The 22,325-nt window shown below is 53.7% G+C and overlaps 1 protein-coding gene across 4 annotated transcripts; it reads right to left on the reverse strand.

Moving 5' to 3' along the window:
- Positions 1 to 904: 904 nt before the first annotated feature.
- CACNB1 (calcium voltage-gated channel auxiliary subunit beta 1) lies at positions 905 to 21,849 on the reverse strand. 4 transcript variants are annotated; one of them, XM_061391622.1, is made up of 15 exons: positions 19,896 to 21,849; positions 19,364 to 19,494; positions 16,831 to 16,917; positions 13,742 to 13,861; positions 12,701 to 12,823; positions 11,997 to 12,133; positions 11,688 to 11,764; positions 11,124 to 11,278; positions 9,960 to 10,040; positions 9,442 to 9,500; positions 9,148 to 9,257; positions 8,850 to 9,001; positions 5,612 to 5,707; positions 4,995 to 5,180; positions 905 to 2,777 (listed from the first exon to the last, which is right to left on the reverse strand). In XM_061391622.1, the coding sequence occupies exons 2-15, from the start codon at positions 19,445 to 19,447 to the stop codon at positions 2,313 to 2,315; spliced, it is 1,932 nt and encodes a 643-aa protein (XP_061247606.1). In that variant the 5' UTR covers positions 19,448 to 19,494; positions 19,896 to 21,849; the 3' UTR covers positions 905 to 2,312. The 4 variants fall into 4 exon arrangements, with proteins under 4 accessions (XP_061247606.1, XP_061247608.1, XP_061247607.1 ...); XM_061391624.1 differs by lacking the exons at positions 11,124 to 11,278; positions 19,896 to 21,849 and adding an exon at positions 10,296 to 10,315 and having other exon boundaries at positions 19,364 to 19,671; XM_061391623.1 differs by lacking the exons at positions 16,831 to 16,917; positions 19,364 to 19,494; positions 19,896 to 21,849 and adding an exon at positions 15,447 to 16,613.
- Between the last annotated feature and the right edge of the window lie 476 nt (positions 21,850 to 22,325).

Raw genomic sequence — 22,325 nt, forward strand, 5'->3', positions numbered from 1 at the left:
ATGGGCTCCAGTCCCAACAGTGCTGGCTTTGCCATCAACTCCCTGTTGACCATGAGCCAGTCACTCAACCTGTGGGCCTGTCCAGTTCCTCTTTCCTTGGATTTGCTAACCCCTCATCTGGAGGGTCTGAATGTCCGTTGCCCTCTATACACACACACAGACACACACACACATGCACACTCTGGACAGGATTATCTGGGTCTACTACCCCAAAAACAAGAACCAGGAGAGTGGAGAAATGGTTTCTGGGTGCTGTGTGAGGCAGGCAAGTCCACATCCTGCCAGGTGATGAAGGCAGGAACTGTCACTCTCACCTGCAGACTTTCTTCCTGGCCTTTTCTCTTTCAGTCTGGGACTGGGGGAGTTCCCAATTCTCTACCCACCCCTCCCCCCCAAAAATACCTCCTTCTCTCTCACAAGGCTAGTTAGCAGTGACTGGGGTGGGGGTTGGAGGCATCAGTGGAGGAAGCCGGAAGTTCAGCCCTTCCCTCCCTGAGGAGCCCGGGAGCAGCTGAGGCCACAGGAGCAGAAAAACACGCATGCTTCTAAGACTGTGAGCCAGTGGCTCTGGATCTGATCTCCTGAATGACATCCGGGACACTCCACTTCCCTCTACAGTTTCCGGTTTTCCCTGGCTCTACTTATGGGGAGACAGGACAGGTATGGGGCTTGGGGCGGAGTGGAGCTGAGACTGGCCACGAAGCTCCTGTCAGGCTTGAATATAATGTGTCAGAGTCGAAAGTCAAAGCACAATCTCTCCCGCTGTGCAAATCACTCAGGGCACAGCTGACTCCCACGCCCACCGCTTCACTCTCCTTCCCTGCAGGTCAGCAGCTCCCACACACCTAGGCTGGCAACCGAGTGGCGAGTGATGGGGACAAAGAAGCAGGCCTGGGAGGCGGTGCAAAGGACAGGACGGCGGTTTTATATGTGGCAAAATACTTCTAGGGTAGTACAGACGAACAGACAGACAGATTGGGGCACGGGACACCAGACAGGAAAGGGGGAGGGTTGGGCAGTGGTCTCTTCTAACCAGTAAGTGGAAGCTGCACCCCGCCCCAGGTAGGGGGTGGGGTGGGACAACATTGGCACAGGAGGTGGCGAGACAGGCATGAGGTGCCCATCCCTGAGGCGGGCAGCCGGGCAGGGCCCAGTCCTCGTTGGCACAATCGGCTCTCTCTGGCCCAGCTGGGTGCTGGGGGGCAGGGCTGCTGGGCAATGGGATGCTAGGCAGAGGGACACTCCAGAGCAGAGGGCGTACCAAGGCCTCTCCTGGGTGGAGTGGAATGGGTAAAGGACAGGATCACAAGAGGCAAATACAGAGCAGCAGCAGCAGCAGCCAAGCCCCCCACCCCCCAGGGGAGATCTGACGTCCAGAGGCAACCCCTGGGGTGGTGATTAACTCTGGGGCACCAACCATAGGGCCTCTTTTCTGGGGCCTCAGGGTGAGAGTGAAGGAGCAGTTTTTTTGGTTTCAAAATGAGGCGGATCAGAGTGTTCCATGGGCCCAGGTGACGAGAGGATGGGGGGGCTCAGATGCAGAGGGGCCCCCTCTTCTGATGGCAGCAGGCAAGGGATGTTGTAGGCAAAGCTCATTCCTGGGGTAGGCAAAGGCTTGAGGCATGGAGGTGGTGGGACGAGGAGCAGCATCTGGGGCGGCCTCCTCCTCAGAGTTCTAGGTCCTGGGCAGGCACAGGGCACTGCACCTGATGCCCGCCAGCATCATCCAGACCGCTCCATGAGACAGCTCCCCATGGAGCTTCCACTGCTGTAGCTTGCACCTCCCAGACAATGAAGCCAGGAAGCTGCGGGCAGGTGCTGGGGGCGCGGCTCATGGTAAAGGACGCTGGACCCGGGGTTTGGGGACGAGAGCCCTCATGTGAGAGTCTGTGGTCTCCCTCTCCAGGAAAAGCCCCTCCCCCCCATTCCCAAATACTCCAGGGTGGAAAAAGAAAGGGCCACACCATTTTAGGGCCCTCATTTAGAGCCCGGAGTAGAAGGAGTTAAGGAAGTGCACCTTTTCTCTGGGTGAGGGGAGAGAGCCCCCTGAGGTGGAGAGGGGGATACTGCAGAAAGGTGGGCATCCTCCATACATCCACAGCAGGTAGGTAAAAACCTGCCGCTGAGGCTTAAGGGACTCCCAGGAGCTGGGTGGAAGGTTACCACCAAAGAAACCCCAATCTGAGCAAAGGCATCTGAAAGGAGGGAGACAGCGCCCCCTGGAGGCAAGATACATCTCCGTGGTGAGCCCCCCTGTCCCTCCCCTCCCTTGGGCTCAAGAGCCCTTCCTCCCACTGTGTAGCCCCTGCCCCTCAGCGGATGTAGACACCCCGCCCCCAACCCTCCAGCTCGTTCTTGTTGCGCCCCAGAACTGGGCCCCTGCCCTCCGCGCAGTAGCGGGCCTTATTCCGGCCGCGGTTCCGGTTGTCGGTCAGCTCCTCTTCATAGTCTTCTTCCTCATCCTCCCAGGATCCCTGTCGGGCTGGTGGGGTGCTGCCCCCTGCAGGGTCTCCAAGCCCTGGCCCCTCGGAGGGGTCAGTCTCCATGTCCACACACGAGTCTCCCAGCTCCGTGTAGGCAGAGTTTCGGTTGCCAGGGGTGTCAGCATCAAACGTGTCTTGGCGGGACAGTGCCCGCAGGGTGCCCGCCCGGCCTGGCGGGTGGCTGCTGGGGTAAAGGCCTGGGGGCTGGCCCAGCTCTCCCGGGTACTCGTGCACACTGGCGTGCTCCCCCGTGGCCCGTTCCAGCGACTGGTCCCCGGAAGCAAGGTAGGGTCCCTGGTTAGCAGACGGACGGTACACACCATGCAGATCAGGCAGGAGTGAGAGAAACACAACAAAGCAAGGCAGGTTAGTGAGGCACCAAGACGCCCAGCCTGGCTGAAGGAGGAGGGTGCTGGCCCTAGGGGTTGGGCAGCTGGGCAACCGGCTCTGGAGCCCAGCCAGAGGACAGAACTCAAGGCATTTGTTCTTCCATTAGGAGAGGGGGCGCCCGACCTTCTCAGGTGTGAGAAGGCATGACTCTCCTGGTAATCATGGTAGAGAACCCATGAACAATTAGTCGTCACTTCCTCAAGGCACTCATTAACGCTGTCTTGGGCTAAATCATCATTAACAGCTCATTAGTATTGCCACTTGTTAGTGGTTGATTGGATTAGTTGTTGCCCCAAACATACTAAAGAGAATTTCATCCAGCTCCTTCAGCCCAACAGGACCCTAATCATAGGCGTCCAGAACTCCACACTTCTCCCTACTCCACTCTGAGTCAGGTGACAGTCTCCAAGGTTGATAGGATTCTTCCCCTGCCCCCAAAAGACTCAAAGCTTCAGGCTGGGGAAGGCTGCTGCTGCTAAGTCACTTCAGTCATGTCCGACTCTGTGTGACCCAGTAGATGGCAGCCCACCAGCTCCTCTGTCCCTGGGATACTCCAGGCAAGAATACTGGAGTGGGTTGTCATCCTTCTCCAATGCATGCATGCATGCTAAGTTGTTACAGTTGTGGACAGGACCCCACCAGGCTCCTCTCTCCATGGGATTCTCTAGGCAAGAATACTGGGGAAGGCTGATGGGTCTCTATTCCCCACTGGCAACGATGAGATGGCTCAGTGTCCTTAGCACCAATGTCACATGAAGATGGCCATGGAGGCTGCTGGGTGGGGTGCCAAGAGGCCTGGGTTCTAGTGCATCCCCTGCCACTTCAAGCTGTGTGACCCTGAGCAGTGACTCCCATCTCGGTGGCCCAGTTTCTCTGTGGTGCTGTGATGGGGATTAGGCTAGAGCAGCAATTTTCATTCCCTGGAGTTCTGGGGTAGATGGACAGGACATAGAGTGCTTCAGGGGTCCCCGTGGAGGTAAAGTGGAGGCCAAGCCACTAGCCCTCTCCAAGCAGAGCAAGGATGCCTTATTTACACACTGAACTTCCCATAAGATTCAGTGAACAAATGGGTTCTGGTGCTGAAAACAAATTTGAAAAGCAGTGGTCTAGAATGATTTCCTGGGTTTCTTCTAGCTCTAATCTAGAACCCAATACTTAATGATTTGACCTCAGAAATAAGCCATGGCTCCCATAGGAGATCAAGGTAGGGTGGGGCACCCACAGGAGGATCTTCCCTGGAATCTGTTTAACTGGAAGGGTGGAAGGTTCTATGTCAACTCATAGAATATGCTTCATTTTGGGTCTCTTCTGAGAACCCCTGGAGATTAGGGCTCTGGAGCAGGGGGCAGTCTGTCTGGTTTTAATGGCCCTGCTCTGTGGGACTCCCTGGGTCTGAAGGCCGTGGGTCTGTTGCGTCTAAAATGCTGTGACCTCTGTTGAGTCTAAAACGGGTGTTGCTGCTACTGCTGCTGCTGAGTTGCTTCAGTCGTGTCCGACTCTGTGCGACACCATGGACTGCAGCCTGCCAGGCTTCACCGTCCATGGGATTCTCCAGGCAAGAACACTGGAGTGGGTTGCCATTTCCTTCTCCAAGGGATGAAAGTGGAAAGTGAAAGTGAAGTCGCTCAGTCGTGTCCGACTCTTAGCGACCCCATGGACTGCAGCCTACCAGGCTCCTCCATCCATGGGATTTTCCAGGCAACAGTACTGGAGTGGGGTGCCATTGCCTTCTCCGAAAACGGGTGTAGAGTCCAGCAAATATACATTGGTTTTCCTGTTTCTTCCTAGTCTTATCTTACAAGGCCCCCAAAGCAGAAGCCCCCAAGGCAGCAGATATAGTCTTATGGGACCAGGCCCAGATAGGCCCCACCAGCTAGCCCCAAACCCATCAAAAACCACAGACACCAGAAGCTGCCACTCACCACATTTTTTACAAAATAAAACTTTTCCCTTCCTTCCCCAAGTTCCCTGCACTCAGTTCCGAGCCCTGGGCAGGAGGGGAGGTGGGCGGGGCACCTACACCGTGTGCTCCTGCTGCTGGGGCACCGCCCTGGCTCGCTGCGAGGCCTCTAGCCCGCCCCAGAAGCTGAGATTTCTCCTGAGTGAGGTGAGCACTTGTACCTGGAGGTTGGAGACAGGGGCAGGGCTGGCAGCCAGGGCTGCAGTAGCCATGGTGCGGTTCAGCAGCGGATTGGGCGGAGTGCTGCTGGGCGGGTGTGTAGCCTTCCAATAGGCTTCCAAGTACTCTGCCAAGTGCTCGCAGGCGTCCTCCAATTGGTTCTCATCCAGGATGATGTCAAACATCTCCTGTGGAGGCGGGGTTAAGGGCAGGGCTGGGATGAGCTGGGCGTGACCAAGGGGTGAGGGTGTGGCCTGGGGGCAGTGGGTGGAGTCAAGGGGTTGAAGGACAAAGTTAAAAAGAAACCTCTGGATGTTCAGGAAGAGGAGGGCTCTCAGATATGTAAATTAAATATATATAAGGAGGTCTTAGCACCTAGATATTACAGCTTCCTCATTCTATATATAAGGTAGCCAAGGTGTGGAGAGGGGCTTAACTCTCCGTAGAGAAGTGGTGCTGCTGGGACTTGAACACAGTCTCTAACTGCCTGTTCAGCCCTCTTTTCCCAGACAATCCATCTGCACCTCTGAACTGGACCCAGGTGTTCCTGGTCATTCTCTCAGCAGGCCAGAGGAAACCAGGAGAACCCAAATGCCCTCCCTTCCCTTTGAGCACTCACAGGGGGACACTGCGCCAGTTTCTCTGAGGCCGCTATTTGGACGTTGAGGTGTTTGGACTGAGACTTCCCTCGAGACTTGATGAGCCTCTGAAGAACCTGTTTGGTAAGGGGAAAAGAGGAGCTAGAGGGACCCTGCAATGCACCAACCTGGAGAGGCAGGTCCTGGTTGGAGGCAACGTGGAGAGACAGTATCAGGGCCGGGGGAACATTCCATGACGCTCAGCCCTGGATGCCTTTTCAGAAATGACCTCACCAGCCCTGTGTCCATCCTACACAAAGCTCAGGCTCTCTCCTGGGTCTCATGCCAGCCTCCCCTGGGACATTCCAACAGTGGTTGTATGAAGGGCAGTGATTCTCCTTCCCAACCCCTGTAACCTTCTTTACAGGTTTCATTCATTCTGAGCCAACTTCCCCTCCGTGTTAACAACAGGCAGCCATCCTTGATAGGGACACTTGCTATGCCTTGGCACTGGTCTGTGCTTTTTTTCATTTTGTTGTTGTTGTTTAGTTGATAAGTTGTGTCCGACTCTTCTGCGACCCCATGGACTTGTAGCCCACCAAGCTCCTCTGTCCATGGATTTTCCAGGCAAGACTACTGGAGTGGGTTGCCATTCCCTTCTCTGGGGATCCTCCCTACCTAGGAGACAAACCCATGACTTGCACATTGCCAGCCAGATGCTTTAGCACTGTGCCACCAGGAAAGTCCTTCTTTTCATTTAGTCCTGACAATAATGCCTTTAGGCAGCCACTATTATAATCCTCCTCTCAATGATAACAATAATAATGATAATAGCTAGACATAAAGCTACAACCTTAACTAAGTGGTCAAAGTTAACAGTACCAGCAATACAACAAACCAACATCCTATGCTTCCTGATGTAATGCATTCAGAAGGACACATCACTTGGGGAATATTCCTACCGGAAATGCAAAACCTCAATCTGTTGACAGGGAAACATCAGACAAACCCACCTTGAGCAACAATCTACAAAATAAGTGATCTGTACTCTTCAAAAATGATAGTCTCATGAGAATCGAAGAAAAGCCCTTCTTCGATTTTTAGCTTAAAGATTACTAAGGAGAAAAAAAATAAAGAAGAAAAAAATACTAAAGAGATTTAACAACTAAATGCAACACGTGATCCTGGATTGAAGGGGAAATTGCTATAAGGGGCATTTTTGGGACAACTGGTGAAAACTGAAAATAGACAGTATTTTAGTGAGATTTCTTGAATTTGACATGTAAGTTAAGGTCCTTGTTCTTAAGAAATACATGTTGAAATTTTGAGGGATAAAGAAATACAAGATCTACAACTTAAACAGTTCAAGAAAAAAGATATATATATATAAACACATATATACATAATACAGACGTACATAAAGTGTGTGCATGCCAAGTCACTTCAGTCATGTCCAACTCTGTGTGACGCTATGGACTATAGCCCCCCCCGGCTCCTCTGTCCATGGGAATTCTCCAGGCAAGGATACTGGAGTGGGTTGCCATGCCCTCCTCCATGGATCCTTTCATTTCCTGACCCAGGGATCAAACCCACATCTCTTTCATTTCCTGCATCTGCAGGCAGGTTCTTTACCTGCTGAGCCATGGGGGAAGCCCTAAAGATAAAGTAGATGTGGCAAAATGTTCAAAATTAGTGAGTCTGAAAAAAAAATTAAATTGTATGCTTTAAATGGCTGAATTAAATGGCATGTGAATTTTATTTCTAAAGAGCCATTAAAAAAGTAGTGAGTCTGAGTGAAGGGTATTCAAAGGTGATCCTTTGTACTGTTCTTGCAACTCTCCTATAAATCTGAAATTACTTCAAAATAAAAGTCTTTAAGAATTGAACACATATAGCACTCAATAGGTACCAGGCACTTTGCATGGTTAATTTGTTTATTTAATCTTCACAAACATCACCTAAGGATTCCTATTTTCCAAATGAGGAAACTGAGGCACAGAGAAGTCAGGTGACCTGCCCAAAGAGCCAGAGCCAGTAGGTAAGTGGCAGCAGTGAGACATAAACCCAGGCAGCCCGGCTTCAGAGTCCCCACCCTTAACCTCAGAGTCAGTGCTCAGCGAGGGCAATGGAAGTGTGTGTTACTTTCTAGTTCACAAAGTGCTTTTGCATCCATTATCTCATTTGCTCCTTTAAACCACCTCAGGAAGTACTTAAATCCCATCCTCCCCTTTATCCTCATTAGAAACTGGGTGTTTAGCTCATAGGGTGCTATCATGCAATGTTAATCCCTGATTGCCTTCATCAGACAGAACTCTGGGCTCTTTACATCACTACCTCAAGATAAGGATTATAATTCCCATTTTGTAGGTGAAGAAATTGTGCAAAAGCTAAATTATCTCCCCAAGATCCAAAGCTCAATAACATACAACCAAAAAAAACAACAAACTTTAATTAATTAAAATAAGCCACTCAGAGCTAGGATCTGACCCTCATGCCGTCTTCTAACTTCAAATCCTTCACCTAGGGACTTCCACTGTGATCTACTGGCTAAGATTCTGCACTCCCAACGCAAGGGGCCTGGGTTCGATCCCTGGTCAGGGAACTAGATCCCAATTGCTACAACCAAGAGTTTGCTGCAGCTAAAAATCCCACAAGACACAACTAAAGACCCAACGTGTCACAACTAAGATCCGGAGCAGTCAAATAAATAAACATTTTATAAAAATCCTTCAACCTGGCTCACCTTCCACGTTTCTCAAAACCACTAATGTCTAGTGGGGGGAATTAAAGGAGCTGCTGTATGACAAAGAAGTAAATCAGTCTTCCTACCAAGTTCATCTCTATCAAGGTCTAAATGAGGGCAGTACAGTAAAAAGGGCTGAAATAAAAAGACAGGAGAAAAAAAAAAAGACAGGAGAGGTCTTTTTCCAACTGCCAAGTAGCTGGGTGACACTGAGGCAGAACACACAGAACTGTTTCTATTTTCTGGACTAAGGATGGGAGGTCAACAAAGCAGAGACAGGGGACTAACCTGCACAACTCTAATAATAATATTTAAAACACTTAATACACCATGAGGTATATTATACCAGATCGTTTGCTAAGTGATAAGTATTCACATTAGGTTGCATCTTCACAATATCCAGACAATGGAGTTTGATGGAGAAGAGAATCTGGGCTTGAGGAGATGAAGTCACATGATTAGTAAGCAGTACCTGGGGCTTAAACACAGGCAGCCCACCCAGAGCACTCCTGTCCCCAGTAGGGTCTTGTACCCACCTTAGGAGAGGTGATCTTGATGTAAACAATGATGGGGGCCAGTGAGGTCTTGGAGAGCTGGGCTGGATGGTTGATGGTGTCGGCGTCCAGAGCAACCAACTGAAGGGTTCGGGCTAGCTCAAAGATCCGCTCGATCTCGCTCTGAACCTCAGCTAGGCGAGTGGAGTCATGGGGAAGGGGTAAATATAAGGCAGCCTCCCAGGAGGCAGTGGGCAGATAGAGTGTTTCTGGAGATGCCCCCTCACTCCCACATCTGGCCCCAGAGCAGGGTGGGGGCAGAGTCAAGGGATGGGCTCACCCAGGCTGGAGCGTGTGTTGGAACGCTCGATGATGATGTGTTTGCTGGGGTTGTTGAGGACTGATCGCTTAGCCAGGGAAATGTCCGCTGTCACACGTGTGATGGAGATCCTGGGGGGCAGAGCAAAGTGTCAGGGTTCAGGGTGGGCTAAAATGTCCTGCCTCCTCCCCAGGCTCCAGGACAGCATTGTAGCCCTCAGTCCAAGAGTTCCAGGATTGTCATTCAAGCCATCCTGCCCAACCCCAGCAGCAGAGAACCATGCTGGGCATGGAGAGCCAGCTCCAAAGGGCTTACCTGCCATCAAACCGATGCTTCAAGAAGTCAAATAAAGCTTTCTGCATCATATCTGTAACCTGAAGTTGGGGCAGGGGGTGGGGGTGGAGGAGGAGGAAGAGATGTCAGGTGTTTGAAGCTCTCAAGGAGGGTAGACTGCTAGGCATTTGCCCCCTGACATTCCATTTTCTCCTTTAATCCCTGAGATGAATGAGTCCCTGTTCAGGGGAGGAAGTGATCCTTCTGAGTTTGAGGGGCCTCCACTGGGGTCTCTGATTCCAGAGATCCTTTCAGGTAGAATCTCTAGGAGGACTTTTCTGGGTATTTTTGAGAAGACTAGACCCTTCTGAGTGGGTCTCCCCATGGGTTGGGTTGGGGCCCCCCTGGGGAAGGGGGTGGTCTCTAAAGGTCTGTAGCCCTCTGGGGAGGAAACCTTGGGAAGACCCTGCTGGGGGATGTCTCTGGAGTCTCAAGACCTTACAGAGTCTTTCTGGCAGTCTGGGCCCCTCTGGTCCCTATGCCCCTCTAGGGGCTCCTACCTCATAGCCCTTCAGCGACGGTCCCACCAGGATAATGGGCCTCATGGAAGGTACCACGTCATAAGGGGGCACGTGTTCTGTCTGGGGGGAAGCAGGGAGGGGAAACCCCAGAGTGGAGATGGCATTAGCCCCTCTCCCCCCACCTCCAGGCTCCCGCATGCATCCTTTCCTCCCCCTGGTCCCAAAGCCCAGATGTAGGGGATCAGGGTGGGGTGGGGAGGGAGAACCAGGAATGGTGGGGGGAAAATGGGGGCAGATATGGGAATGGGTGTTAGAAGGTCCCCCTAGCTCATCCCAGAGGGTGGGGAGGGAAACATAGAAAGCTGTGCTACTCACCGACTTCTGCTTCTGTTTGGCTGGGTCCAGAGATTGCCAAGATGGGGGAGGGGGAGGAGAAAGGGGAGGGTACCCAGGCAGGGGCAGAGGGCAAGGGAGGAGCCAGGACAAGAGAGGGAGGGAGAGCGGGCGGACGAGGAGAGATAACAGGGCATGCGTGTTAGTGACAGACAGAGCCAGAGAGAGGGGATGGGACCCCATGCCAAGGGGGAGCCAGAGATGGCCCTGGATCAGGGCCAGGAGTGGGACTGACAGCCAGTCCGGTGAACTTTGGAATATTCAGACATCCTCTACCCCCTTTCCGGGTCTTGGAAAAAAGCTGGAAAGAGTGATAGCCCCTAATTTGGTGCCCATCTCCTGGCCCCAGTGCAGGCCAACCTGCCCATTGTAAGGGTTCCCTTAACTGTCCTGCTCTGCAGCCAGGAGATCCCTGGGCACCCTAATCTGAAAAGGGCAAAGAAGAGTCACCATTCCACTTTCCCCTTCACATCTGGGGGCAAGGGCAAACATGAATATGCCACTGGTAGTGAGGGGGAAACGTCGGGTTTCATTACAACCAGATCTGCTTTCAGTTGGGGGGCGGGGGCTAGAAGGGCTGCTTCCATGGCAAGAACCATCCCTTCTGGGCAAGAAGGCCAGGGTGGGGTTGTGCATGGAGACAGACGTGCCCATTCTGGGTGCCACTCTACCCTTCCCTCCTCCTCGGCAGGAAGGCCTGATCCCCACAAAATCAGGCCGATACCCCATCTGAATCCATTCCAGCCCCCCTCCACCCACCGAAGAGCTGGGCCCTGACCTCCCCTCTCACAAGAACGCAGTAAGAATTACCTTCTTGAAGAAGGGGATGCGCTTGCCGTGGGGCGGCGGGGTGGTAACACTGCTAACACTAGTCTTAGCAGAGCCGCTCTGCTCCCCGAGCTCTGCCTCCTCATCCTCTAACTCTAGGGGGTCTAGTTCAAAGGCTAAGTTAGTCATTTCATTACCTGGACCGGAGAGTCAGGATTGAGGGAGGGAGGAGGCGAGGTGGGGAGGAGTGAGATGGACATGGAGACACAAGTACAGAACGCGGGGATGGGATGGGGAGAAAAGAAAGAAGAAGAGGTGAATGGAACAGGGCTGGGAGAAATGAATGGGGGGCAGGGGGCGGGGCAGTCAGGAGGAGAGATGGAGCTACTGAAGAAATGGGAGAGGACAGACATGAGAGAATGGGTGCTGACTGACCAGCCCAGCTTGGGGGGTGCCCTGCTCTTCATGGAGGGGGTACCGCTGGATGTGTTTGGAGGACTCAGGATTGGGATACCCCTTACTGCAGGGAAAGGAAGGGACAGGCAATGGGGAGACCACCCCACCCAGGAGCTCCACCCCACCCCCTGGGGTGGCGGCAGCTCTTACCACTGGCAGGGGGCGTGGGGCGGCGGGTGCCAGTCACCACGTCTCCCAGGCTGGAGCTGGAGTTGTCACCTGATTTGCTGTGTGGGCAGAGAGGCAAATGGAGCCGTGAGCAAAGAGGTGGGTGTGAGGGCGGGGGATCTTGTTCTCTCACAGGCTGCCCCTCCCCACTCTGTGGCCCTCATTCGCCAGCCCCACGGGTGAGGCCTCGGGCAACTCTGTGTCCTCAGAATATGAGGTCAACCCTTGGGGCCTCCTCCTGGCTGGCTGGCCTCTCCCGGGGGTGGGAGTGCCCCGCCCCCAGCCAGACACCTGGAGCTGAGGCGGTTCTGGCGCAGCTTCTGTTCCTGCAGCAGGCGCAGGCTGTCCAGTTTGACAGGGCTGGGGATGAAGCCAACCTCACAGCCCTCCTTCACCAGTCGCCCGATCCACCAGTCATTATTGTATTTCTGCAAACAACAACGGCAGGTGGGGTGGGGGAGACCAAGAAGGAGATTAGAGGTCAAGCCAGCAGCCAGCTCCAGGGGATACCACCCCCAACCTTGCCTTCTCTGCCCAGGGGATGGCACCCTCAAAGAGCCCCGGCACCAGCCTCTGAGTACAGCTCCCAATTCTCAGGGCTCTCTAGGACCAGCATCCTCTTGTGCCCTGGACTACCCCACCCCAAGCATATCCCTGTTCTGAGAGTCCTTCCTCCCGCCATGTGTCAGCTCTATCCTGGAAAGGCGGGGAGAGAAGTAAATGCTGACACCTCTGTGTGCCTGGCACACTGCCACTCCATCAACAGTCCTCTTCACAAACCCTCCCAGCAACCCTGCAACCTAGGTATTACCATCGCACGTTACCAATGAAAAATCTGAAGCTCAGAGAAGTGGAAAGATTTGTCTAAGATCACAGAGCAAATTTAGCCCAGCTCTGCTTAGTTCAGAAGTCTTTTTCCACTAGAGCTCTGACTGCCCCTCTCCTGGCACACACTTCACTGCCCTCCCTCCAGATGCCAAGCGGTCTCGCCCCACCTCTTTGATGTGTAGGAAGTCCTTAGGCTCGAAGGTGATGGCCACTCCCTGCACAGGCACCTCATCCCCTGGAGATGGGTTGTAGCCGACATTTGTCCGCACAGCAAATGCCACCGGCTTGGTCTAGAGGAGGCACCCAGGGTGGATGACAACCAGAGAGTTAAATCACAATGGGATGTACAACTTCCTGACTGGGGTGGTGATTATGGAGAGGTTTGTTTTGTAAATTCTTCATTAAGATACACATTATACACGCTACTATACACAAAGTAAACACAGTCCTACTGTATAGCAGAGAGAACTATATTCAAAATCTTGTAATAATGAAAAATGCATGTATAACTGAATCATGTTGCTGCACACCTGAAACTAACACAACACTGTAAATCAACTATACATCAAAAAAAATTTTATTAAAAAAACAAAAGTATTCACTGAATGGCTTATGCAGGTTTTTACGTGCATATTAAATTTCACAGTAAAAAAAAACAGCAAAAAACAGAACTCAGTCCTCTCAGGATGGAGGGGGGCATCAGGGAATAAGTATAGGTTATGGGGGACCCCAGAATGACACCAAGAAGGAACAGTCACAGTAATAATAATAATAGTAGTGATCATGATAGCAGCTACTGTTTAGTGTGCCAGGCACTGTGTTATATGTTTCACACCCATTATCTTATTTATTCATTACAAAAATCCTACAAAGTGCTATTATCATATTCACTTGAATGAATGGGAAAACTGAAGTTCAGAAAGGTTAAGTGAATGGCCTAAGATCTCACAGCTAGTAAGAGCCAACCCAGAAAGAGTGGAAATGTTTAGCTCCTGTTACGTGTGGCAAGAGTTTTAGGCACTTATTGCACTTTATAAGGAGGCAGGTATTATAGCTTACACTTTTACAGATGAAAGACAGAGGCACATAGGAGGCGTACATCCGCCGGGAAGTGGCTGGGCCAAGACTTGACTCAGGTCTGTTCAGGCTGTCTCCAAGGCACGAGGTAAGGGAAACAATGCCAGCACAGCCCCTCCCATCTTTCTCACCTTGGCTTTCTCTAGCTGGGCTAACGCCTGACGCTCTGCCTCCTTCCTTAAGGCTTCCCGGTCCTCCTCCAGAGACACATCAGAGTCTGACGGACGGCTGGTGTAGGACTCTGCTGAGCCCTGAAAACAGACAGGGCCAGCTCAGGGCCAACGCCACCTCCCCAGCTCCTGGGCCGCAGAAGGCACCAGTGTGAGACCACAAGGGCTAGGAGGTGGCGGCATTAGACAGGAAGAGCCTGAGAATGAGGTCTGCAGGCCCCTGGGAAGAGTGTGGCCCTAGAAAGGGTGATAGCAACAAGCAGGGAATTATGGCAGGTCCAAGGACAGCTGCTTGGGGCCCAGGGAGGGGTGGGAACCTGATAGGGTGCAGTGCAGAGGCAGAGTGCCAACGGTCAGTCTCCATTCCCTGTTCCTCCTTCCCTCCCCTGCTCCCAGAACCCGCTGAGACAGACCCAGCACAGGCCCAGTGAGTCCTTCCAGGGGCCACAGCCACCAGCTTAGGTCTGAGCCCTCTGCACTGGTGGCCATGGGCAGCCTGCTCCATGTGCTAGGGCCACACAAAAATTTGCTACCTTCTGCTCAAGGGCAAGGGAAAATAGAATCCTACCTCCCCTGCCAGAAGCTGGAAAGCCCCAACCCTTAGACTCTTATAAGATACAAAAAAGAACCCAAAGTTCCTGGGGTGGGGCAGACAGGAGAAACACATCAAGAGAAGAACACAAGCAGGCTTTTCCCTTGCATTAGGGCAGCCAACTGCCAGCATTAAGACAGGTTCAGAAGTCTGGGTGTGCCAGGATGCTGGCCTTGACCACACGGACCATCCCAGGACATAAGGAACTCCCTCAGCAATGCAGACACACGTGTAAGGCACACATAGCCCAGGAGGTGAATGAACATGCTCTTTCACGGGTGTATTTGGATGTGCAACTTCAAGTCTGTTCAGGAGTGTGTGCTCTGTGGTATGTCCTGGTGCATGACTGAATGCATACAGGTCCCTGTGTGTGCGTACAGGGGAGGGGCAGGGGGGCGCCCTCAGTGTCTGTGTCCCCAAGGGAACGTGAGGACGGGAGCCAGAAGTGTGGATTTATTGCTACAAAGGGCCGGAGGGGATGTGACGAAAGGGTAAGACTGCAGAGGTGGGAGGGTTTCTTTCTGAAGACAGGAAGGGATCACTTGGCCAAGAATGCCCATTAGCCTGGTATGGAGGGGACCTCGGAAAGAAAGAAGACCAGGTCCCATCTCCCCAGAGTGCCCTCGTCATCAGCCAGTGCAGCGGCCCATCCATTTCCCAGCCAAATCAGGAAAATGGGAGACTCTGAGAGGAAAACCAGGGGGTGGGGTGGGGTTTTCATAGAAGCTGGAAAAGCGATACAAAGGAAAGAGTGAAAACCAGTGAATCAACTACTCTTTATCCCTCCTGAGCACTCAGAGTCAGGAAGACAGCCACCAGGAGAGCCAGAGGAACAGACCCAGAGATGGAGAGGGGCAGGCACTTACTGACCCCAACACACACACACACACACACACACACACGCACACGCACACGCACACACACACACACACAAGTGCGTGCATACCAGAAATGGCGGGAGACAAGGGAACAGTGAGAAGGCAAGGAAATAGGCTGGAGTGAAGGCCTCCCACCAGCTTTCCTGAGGGGCTGCTCCCGCCCCCCACCCCCACCTTCACTCCATCCCCAGCTCACCACTACGAGGGTCTGGTTGGGCGCCTCCATCCCGGCGCCCTCAGTGCCTGGCCCTGCTGGCCTAGGGGGTGGCCCAAACTGCCCGTTCCCCCAGGGGGCTCAGGTTACAAGCAGAGTTGCTACATGTGCAAACTGCTAGGGTATATTTAGCTCAGAGATGTGGCAAGGCCTGCCCCCCCACTCCCTGCCACCTACTGGGGGTCAGAGCTGGGGAGCTGAGAGGAGAAAGGATTGGAAACTGGGGTCTGATCCCCTGGGTTGGCAAACACTGAAGGAATGAGGCCCTTTTCTGTCAAGAGGGGCTCCACTGAGCACAGTGTCATTTTTCCTAGCCCTGGCCCTGCCCCAGTCTTACAATACACACAGGGGATGAGGGAAAGGACTTCCCATTTGTATGTGTATTTAGGAATCCTGGGATGAAAGGTCCCTTTCCTGATCCTCTCAAGTCAGGCCTGGGCTTTCGAGTGCCAAGTGTTGTGGAGACATAAGAATCAAAAAGAAGGGCCTCACTCCAGTCAGTAGTGGATCTGCCTGGCATCATCCTCTCTCTCTTGGCCTGGGGGTGACTGACTTTCCTACTGTCCTCTGTCCTCATGTGCCTGCCCATTTTTTCTTCAACGTACTCCTTCCTTGTCTGATCCTAAGCCCCTCTCGCCTTTTTTGGGTACCAGGCTTTGTTGAGATGCTCTGTAGTCATAGCAACCACAGGGCTCTCTCACTGCTTCTCCCTGAGCCTGAGATGGCCTGGGGTTGAGAGTTAGAACAGAGATGAGAATGGCAACTTCCTGACTGAGAACAGAAGACCCCAGAAGGCCATTCAGTTATAACCCCTGCCCTTTCATTCAGGGGTGCTGGGCTGAAGTCCTCTCTAAAATCAACTTCCTGCTGCCTCTCCTCCACCCTCCTCAACACACGTTCTCTCTGCATATTAAACAACAGTCACAACTGGATGTGAGGAGGGCGTTTCCCGGATCCATACCTAATCAGGGCTCCAGGGACCCAAATGTCCTGGCTCCTCATTTCATAGGACCTCCCTCTACCCCATGCTGTCACAGATTCTGGGGGAGGACATGGAAGAAGACAGCCGGCAGGGGGAGTGGGTGACAGCCTGAAGCAAGCTAGAAGGAGGCAGGCCAGGCTGTCCCTGAATGAGATGACGCAGGCAGGCAGCAGGGGCTGGTGCCTGGTGCTGGGGGAGGGGCTGGGCGGGGGCTGAGGGAGTGGGTACAGCTGACAGTATATGCAGAGGAGGTCATGGGGTGTAAGGGTGATGGGGTGGTTCTAGGCAGGTAACAAATGACGTGGGGGAGGGTGCCTGGAGCTCACCAATCCTGGTCTCCACCAACCAGCCACCTCCCTCCTCTCAACCCAGCCTCCCCATTACCTGGCGGACAAAGCTGTTGGATGTTGTATCCGAGGATGTGCTCCCATCCGACCTTTTGAACCGCCCTTTCCTCTTGCTGTATTTGCCCTGGAGAGGCCAGGAAGGGACAAGAGTAGAATCTCAAAGACCCTTGCCCAACCCTCATCCCATCAAGTCCAGAACTACCGCCAAGCCTTGGCAATATCATTCCCTAATCTCAAGAGCCTGCCCCTCCATCTTCTTCCTGGGATGGTACAGCCCGAGGGAGAGGGAGGGCCCAGACCACAGCCATGGGGTGGGGGACAGAGCAAGAGAGCCCTAGGAAGCACACACAGAAACCCCCGAACCAAGTCAGAGGTTGGGAAAGGGGAGGTGCTGAGAAGCTGGAAGCTCATTAGGCAGCAAAGCTAATTAAGACGCTGGGCAGGCTGCAGAGGCCTGGGGGGAAGGGAGAGACTGCCTGCAGTGCTGGGGGTGTGGAGACAGCCCCTGGGAAAGTCCCCTTCCCTCTCCACTTCAGCTGGAGCAGACTGGGGCTGTGTGCACCTATAGCCCCCAGAGAGAAGAGGAATCGCCAACCCAGGCCCAGCTTGGCTTTCCTGAGCCCAACTCTTGCCTTGTTTTTTGCAGAGTGGGGAGGGGAGTTGCAGCTCTCTGGTCTTAAGAGACCTAAAACTATTAGATTTCTAGGGAGGAGGGGAGGGGACATGAAACTGTATTTGGAAAGTAAATATCTAACCCCAACCTTGACCCATGGGGGCAGATTTAGCACACCCCTCATCCTGGTAGGACTTTTTTTCAGCCCCCTTTTCACAATCACAGTGATCATACCTCTTCCCAAGGGGGCAAGAGACATCAAGCCCTTTAGCCCTCAGCTGCCACTGCCCACTTCCTGTCCCATGATGCCCACCAGGCTGCATAAATCTAAATGTCCCTTGGCCCTCCCCCAAGAAAAACCGAGGACACAGCCCCTGCAGGGCCTCCGGGAAGCCGGGCTCAGTCCCGCTGGCTGGGCTCCTGGCTTGGGTGGTGTGGACACTGCCTGACCTCTCAAGTAGCCACCTATTCAGGTATTTCCAGGCCTCCTAGGAAGGGGGCTGCTTCTTTGCCCTCCCCAACTCACATATACACATCAGCCCCCAGGCAATCTAGAGTGAGAGGGGATGATTGAGGGTCCAGGCCCTCCAAGCTGCTGTCCACAACCTCCATCCTAGAGTTTCTTTGCCAAAGAAGCTAGATAAGCCATAATCAGACTAGAGGCTCTGGTTCCTTGGGCTTGAGTACAAGAGATGGATGGATAGATGGGCAAGACACCTGGGAACCCTTCAAGAATCCTCCCTCCCTCACCTTCTCTGGAACCAGACATATATCCAACCTTAAGGACTGAGGATCCCTATGAATTTAAGAGGATTCCCCCAGTGAGCACAAGGCTCTCTTTCACAATATCACCACTATCCCAGGCTAGGAAAAGGGAGTGGCACCCAGAGGGACAAGGGACAGCTGAAAGGAAGGGCCCGGTCAGCTGTCTCCCAGGCTCCAAGGGGCCTGGGGTGGAGAAGGGAAGTATTTTTAGGTCTGATCTGACACCCCCCCGCCCCACGTGCCCATCAGCCATACTATCATGGTGGTTACAGTTGCTCCAGGCTGGCCACAGCAAGAAAAGAGTTAATGCTATCCTAGCCTTGGGGTGTTGCCAGAATGGAAAAGGACATGTCCCAGAGAAATTCTTGGGGACGACCACCCCAGACTCTGCTGGTCACTCCACCGGCACCCTCCACCCCCAAGAATATCCCTTCTTGGGGGTAACCAGTTGGTACAGGAAAAGTGTGAGTGGGGGTGGGGAGGCAGCCCCCCCCCCCCCCCCGTTCCCCAGGTAACACAATTTCTTCCCCTCCAGGACAGTGAGTTGGCATCCATCCAACTTTCCAAACTTTGGAGGCGTTTTCTGGGGCTAGGGGGATGGGTCGGGAAGGGCTAACACGGGTGTCGGGGGAGGGGAGGTGGTCTAATATAGAGGTGGAACTGAAGTGGCTGGGACGGGGGCCTAGCTCGGTGCTGGTCCCTTCCCCACCCTCGAGGGCCAGTGTCCGTAGCTCTGAAGGCCTGCTGGCACCGCCCTCTGACCACCGCCTCGGCCATCTCCCAGTGCCACCCCCACTCCACCCACACCCGCCCGGAGCCCCTGAGCGTGCTCTGCGTCGCCCCCTTTGCCTGAGCTCCCTCTCTAGCCTCCCTCAACCCACGGATCCCGCCGCCAGCACCCACACTCTTAACCCACTGGAGCCGGTACCCAAGGAGCAAAGCCCCTGACGCGGGGGAGAGGAGGAGGCGAGGGTGACAGGCGGCCCGACCGCCCCCTCCCCGCTCTGCAAAACCGCAGCATAACTCCCAGCCAAGCGCCCATCAATCATTCACTGGCAGGGATGGGGGGCGCAGAGCCTTTTCCGCTCCACGCCGGGCATATAACCCCTTTCTCCCCGGTCCCCCCTCGATCCGACCCCACAAGGTCCACGGGAGCGGCCCCCTTCCCTCGATCCCGGCCATCACACCTCACCTGTGGGCTGGGGTCGAAGACCTCCATGGGGATCTCCTGGGAGGATGGGTAAGGGCCCCGGGACATGCTGGTCTTCTGGACCATGGAGAGGAGCCTCCCCTCCGGCCGCCGGCCCGGCCCAGCCGGGCGCCCTCAACGCATGAGAGAGGCCGTCGGAACCGAGAACAGCGTAGCCAGCACCCGGTCCAGCCACCTGGCCCGGCCTTCGGTTGCCCTCTTCCTGCGTTCCCTCCCTCCTCCCGCTCTCTCCTCTGCTGCCGCCGCCTCCTCCGCCCCTGAAGGCTCAGCATCTCCCCCCGCCCCCTCCGCTCCCACCCGTCCCTCCCTCCCTCCCTCCCTCCGCCAGTCGCGGCCCCGCCCCTCGCAGCCCCTCCGCTTGCTCTGCACAGACAATGGGAGGGAGGCTGCGGGGACGCACGCCTCTCCCGGCGAGCTCAGGTCTCCGACTGGCCTAGGGTGAGGGTGGCCACTCTGGGGGACATTAGAAACCTTGCCAAGGGGCTGAGAGCGGGAGGGAGGGGGTGCGGTTTACCAGTGGATGCCAAGCGCGGATGGAACCGAAGCGCGGATTAGCATGGCTGGCACCGCCCCCCGCTTCCGTCCCAAACCGCTCTTCCTAGCTGGTCTCCCCATTCCATTCCAGGCTGGGCCACCGGAACTTCCCAGCCCTTGTGATCCTGGGACCCAGCTTTAACTCCTTTCTCCCCACTGTTGTCCCAGACCGCCTTAAGCCAAACAGAAAGGTCCCTCCCTCCCAAATAGGTTGGTGCTGGATGGCTGGAGGCTGAAGCTGGGGTGGGGAGGGTGTCCAAACGGAGTTCAGCAGAGACAGCAACAAGAAATCCCAGGGATTCAGGAGTCCTATTGCCCTAGCGCTAACAGCTATCCCCCAAGCCTTTCCAAAAGGCCAGGGGTGGGCCTGGGTGAGGTCTATGTTCCTGAGTAGAGAGGGAGGAGGAGGAAGAAATGTGGAGCTCAGACTGGAGAGTGGCGAAAATCAGATCTAATGACCTGTCACCTGGAACTGTTTCCCCCTTCATCCTTTATTTGGGGACAGATATCCAAGGCCTGGACCCCAACCACCATGATCTGTGAAGCTAAAAGGACTAGAGGATTCTGGCAAGCGGCCTTAGTGCCAACTTGGTTCAGGCTCTTTCTGGTGGTGTGGCTCTGGGCACATCAGTACACCTCTCCTGTAAAACGGGTTTGCTGGTACTGTGGTGTCTTTGTCACCTGGGATTTTTGGGAGGAAGAGGAAATTAAATGATGGGTTTCTGAGAGGTTTGGAGATGCTGTAAGATGCTGTGCAGGGCAGGGGTGAGGTAGGGAAGGGAGGGGAGAGTGTCAATTTTGACAGGAGCACCTGTTACCACCTTGCTTGACCCCTTCCCGGGCTCCACAAAAAAGAGAAATGAGAAGTAGAATGGAGATTTGCCCAGGTTCAATGACTCTAAAATAAGCCAAGCTGGGAGTTTTCTGGCAGTCCAGTGGTTAGGAGTCCAGGCTTTCACTGCTGAGTGAAAGTGAAGTCGCTCAGTCGTGTCCAACTCTTTGTGACCACATGGACCATAACTTAACAGGCTCCCCTGTCCATGGGATTTTCCAGGCAAGAGTACTGGAGTGGGTTACTATTTCCTTCTCCAGGGGATCTTCCAGACCCAGCGATCGAACTGGGGTCTCCCAAATGGCAGGCAGACGCTTTACTGTCTGAGCCACCAGGGAAGCCCAGGTTTAATCCCTGACTGGGGAACTAAGAGCCTGCAAACCGGCGCTGCTAAAAGTAAAATAAGCCAACCTGCTGTGTTCTGCTGAAGGGGAGTCTGGGGAATACACTGACTCCTCCTTCTCACCCTGGGTTTTGCAACAGGTGTGGGTCAGCCCTAAGATCCAACCCTGAGCAGGGCTCCCATCTTTCCCTTGGACACAAGAGAGCCTGGCATGACAGAGAAGGCCTGGGTTTTGTAGAAAGACCTGGGTTTTCGATTTCTCTATTGTGAGAAATGAATTTTGATCCCCTTCCTCTTTTTTTTTTTTTTTGAGGGGGTGAGGGTGGCCACACCACACTGCTTGTGGGATCCTAGTTCCCTGACCAAGGATCAAACCTGGGCCCTCAGGCAGTGAAAGCACAGAGTCAAAACCTCTGGACCATCAGGGAATTTCTTTCCCTTCCTCTTTTGGACCTCATCAGCACTATTTAGCTGGCTTCCCAGCTAGCCCTAGTGGTAAAGCACCCACCTACTAATGTAGGAGACATAAGAGAGGAAAGTTGGTTATGTGGGTCAGGAAGATCTCCTGAAGGAGGAAATGACAACCCACTTCAGTATTCTTGCCTGGAGAATACCATGGACAGAGAAACCTGGAGGACTACAGCCCAAAGGGTCACAAAGAGTAGGACACGACTGAAGCAACTTAGCATGCATGCTCTATTTAGCAGCCAGGAAAGTTCAGATGATAGATATGGGGTTACCAGCTGGAGCAAAGTAAGAAGTTATTACCAGAACCCAGCTTTATGTTTCTTGGACCTTGGAATGTTCTCCTTGGGTTCTTAACCAAGCCTTCGGTTCTCCGAAGCAAGAAGAAAGAACTACGAGAGGTCCTGTCGTTTGATTTAAAAAGACTTCCCAACTATTCTTTCACTCACTTGCTATTTCTCAAGTGCTTACTTATGTGCCAAGCTGTATGAGCCAAACCCATCCTGCCATCATGGAGCTTGTCTTAACGCCTTCTTTTGCAAATTAGATATATCATAACTATACAGGTACACTATACAGAGGAGGAAATGGAGGCACTAAGTAATTAAGGACCACAGTGGCTCAAAAACTAATGACCTGCACTCCAGGGCTCCCCAATTACTGGGAGAGTGAATAAAAGCTTGCTTTTGTCTGGTATCTCAGCTCATTCTCTCTTGCTTCATTCCCCTCCACCCCGCCCATGAATAAAACACCCTTCCACAGAACCCACT

Source organism: Bos javanicus, chromosome 19 (assembly GCF_032452875.1).
Source record: "Bos javanicus breed banteng chromosome 19, ARS-OSU_banteng_1.0, whole genome shotgun sequence".
Lineage (NCBI taxonomy): Eukaryota > Metazoa > Chordata > Mammalia > Artiodactyla > Bovidae > Bos > Bos javanicus.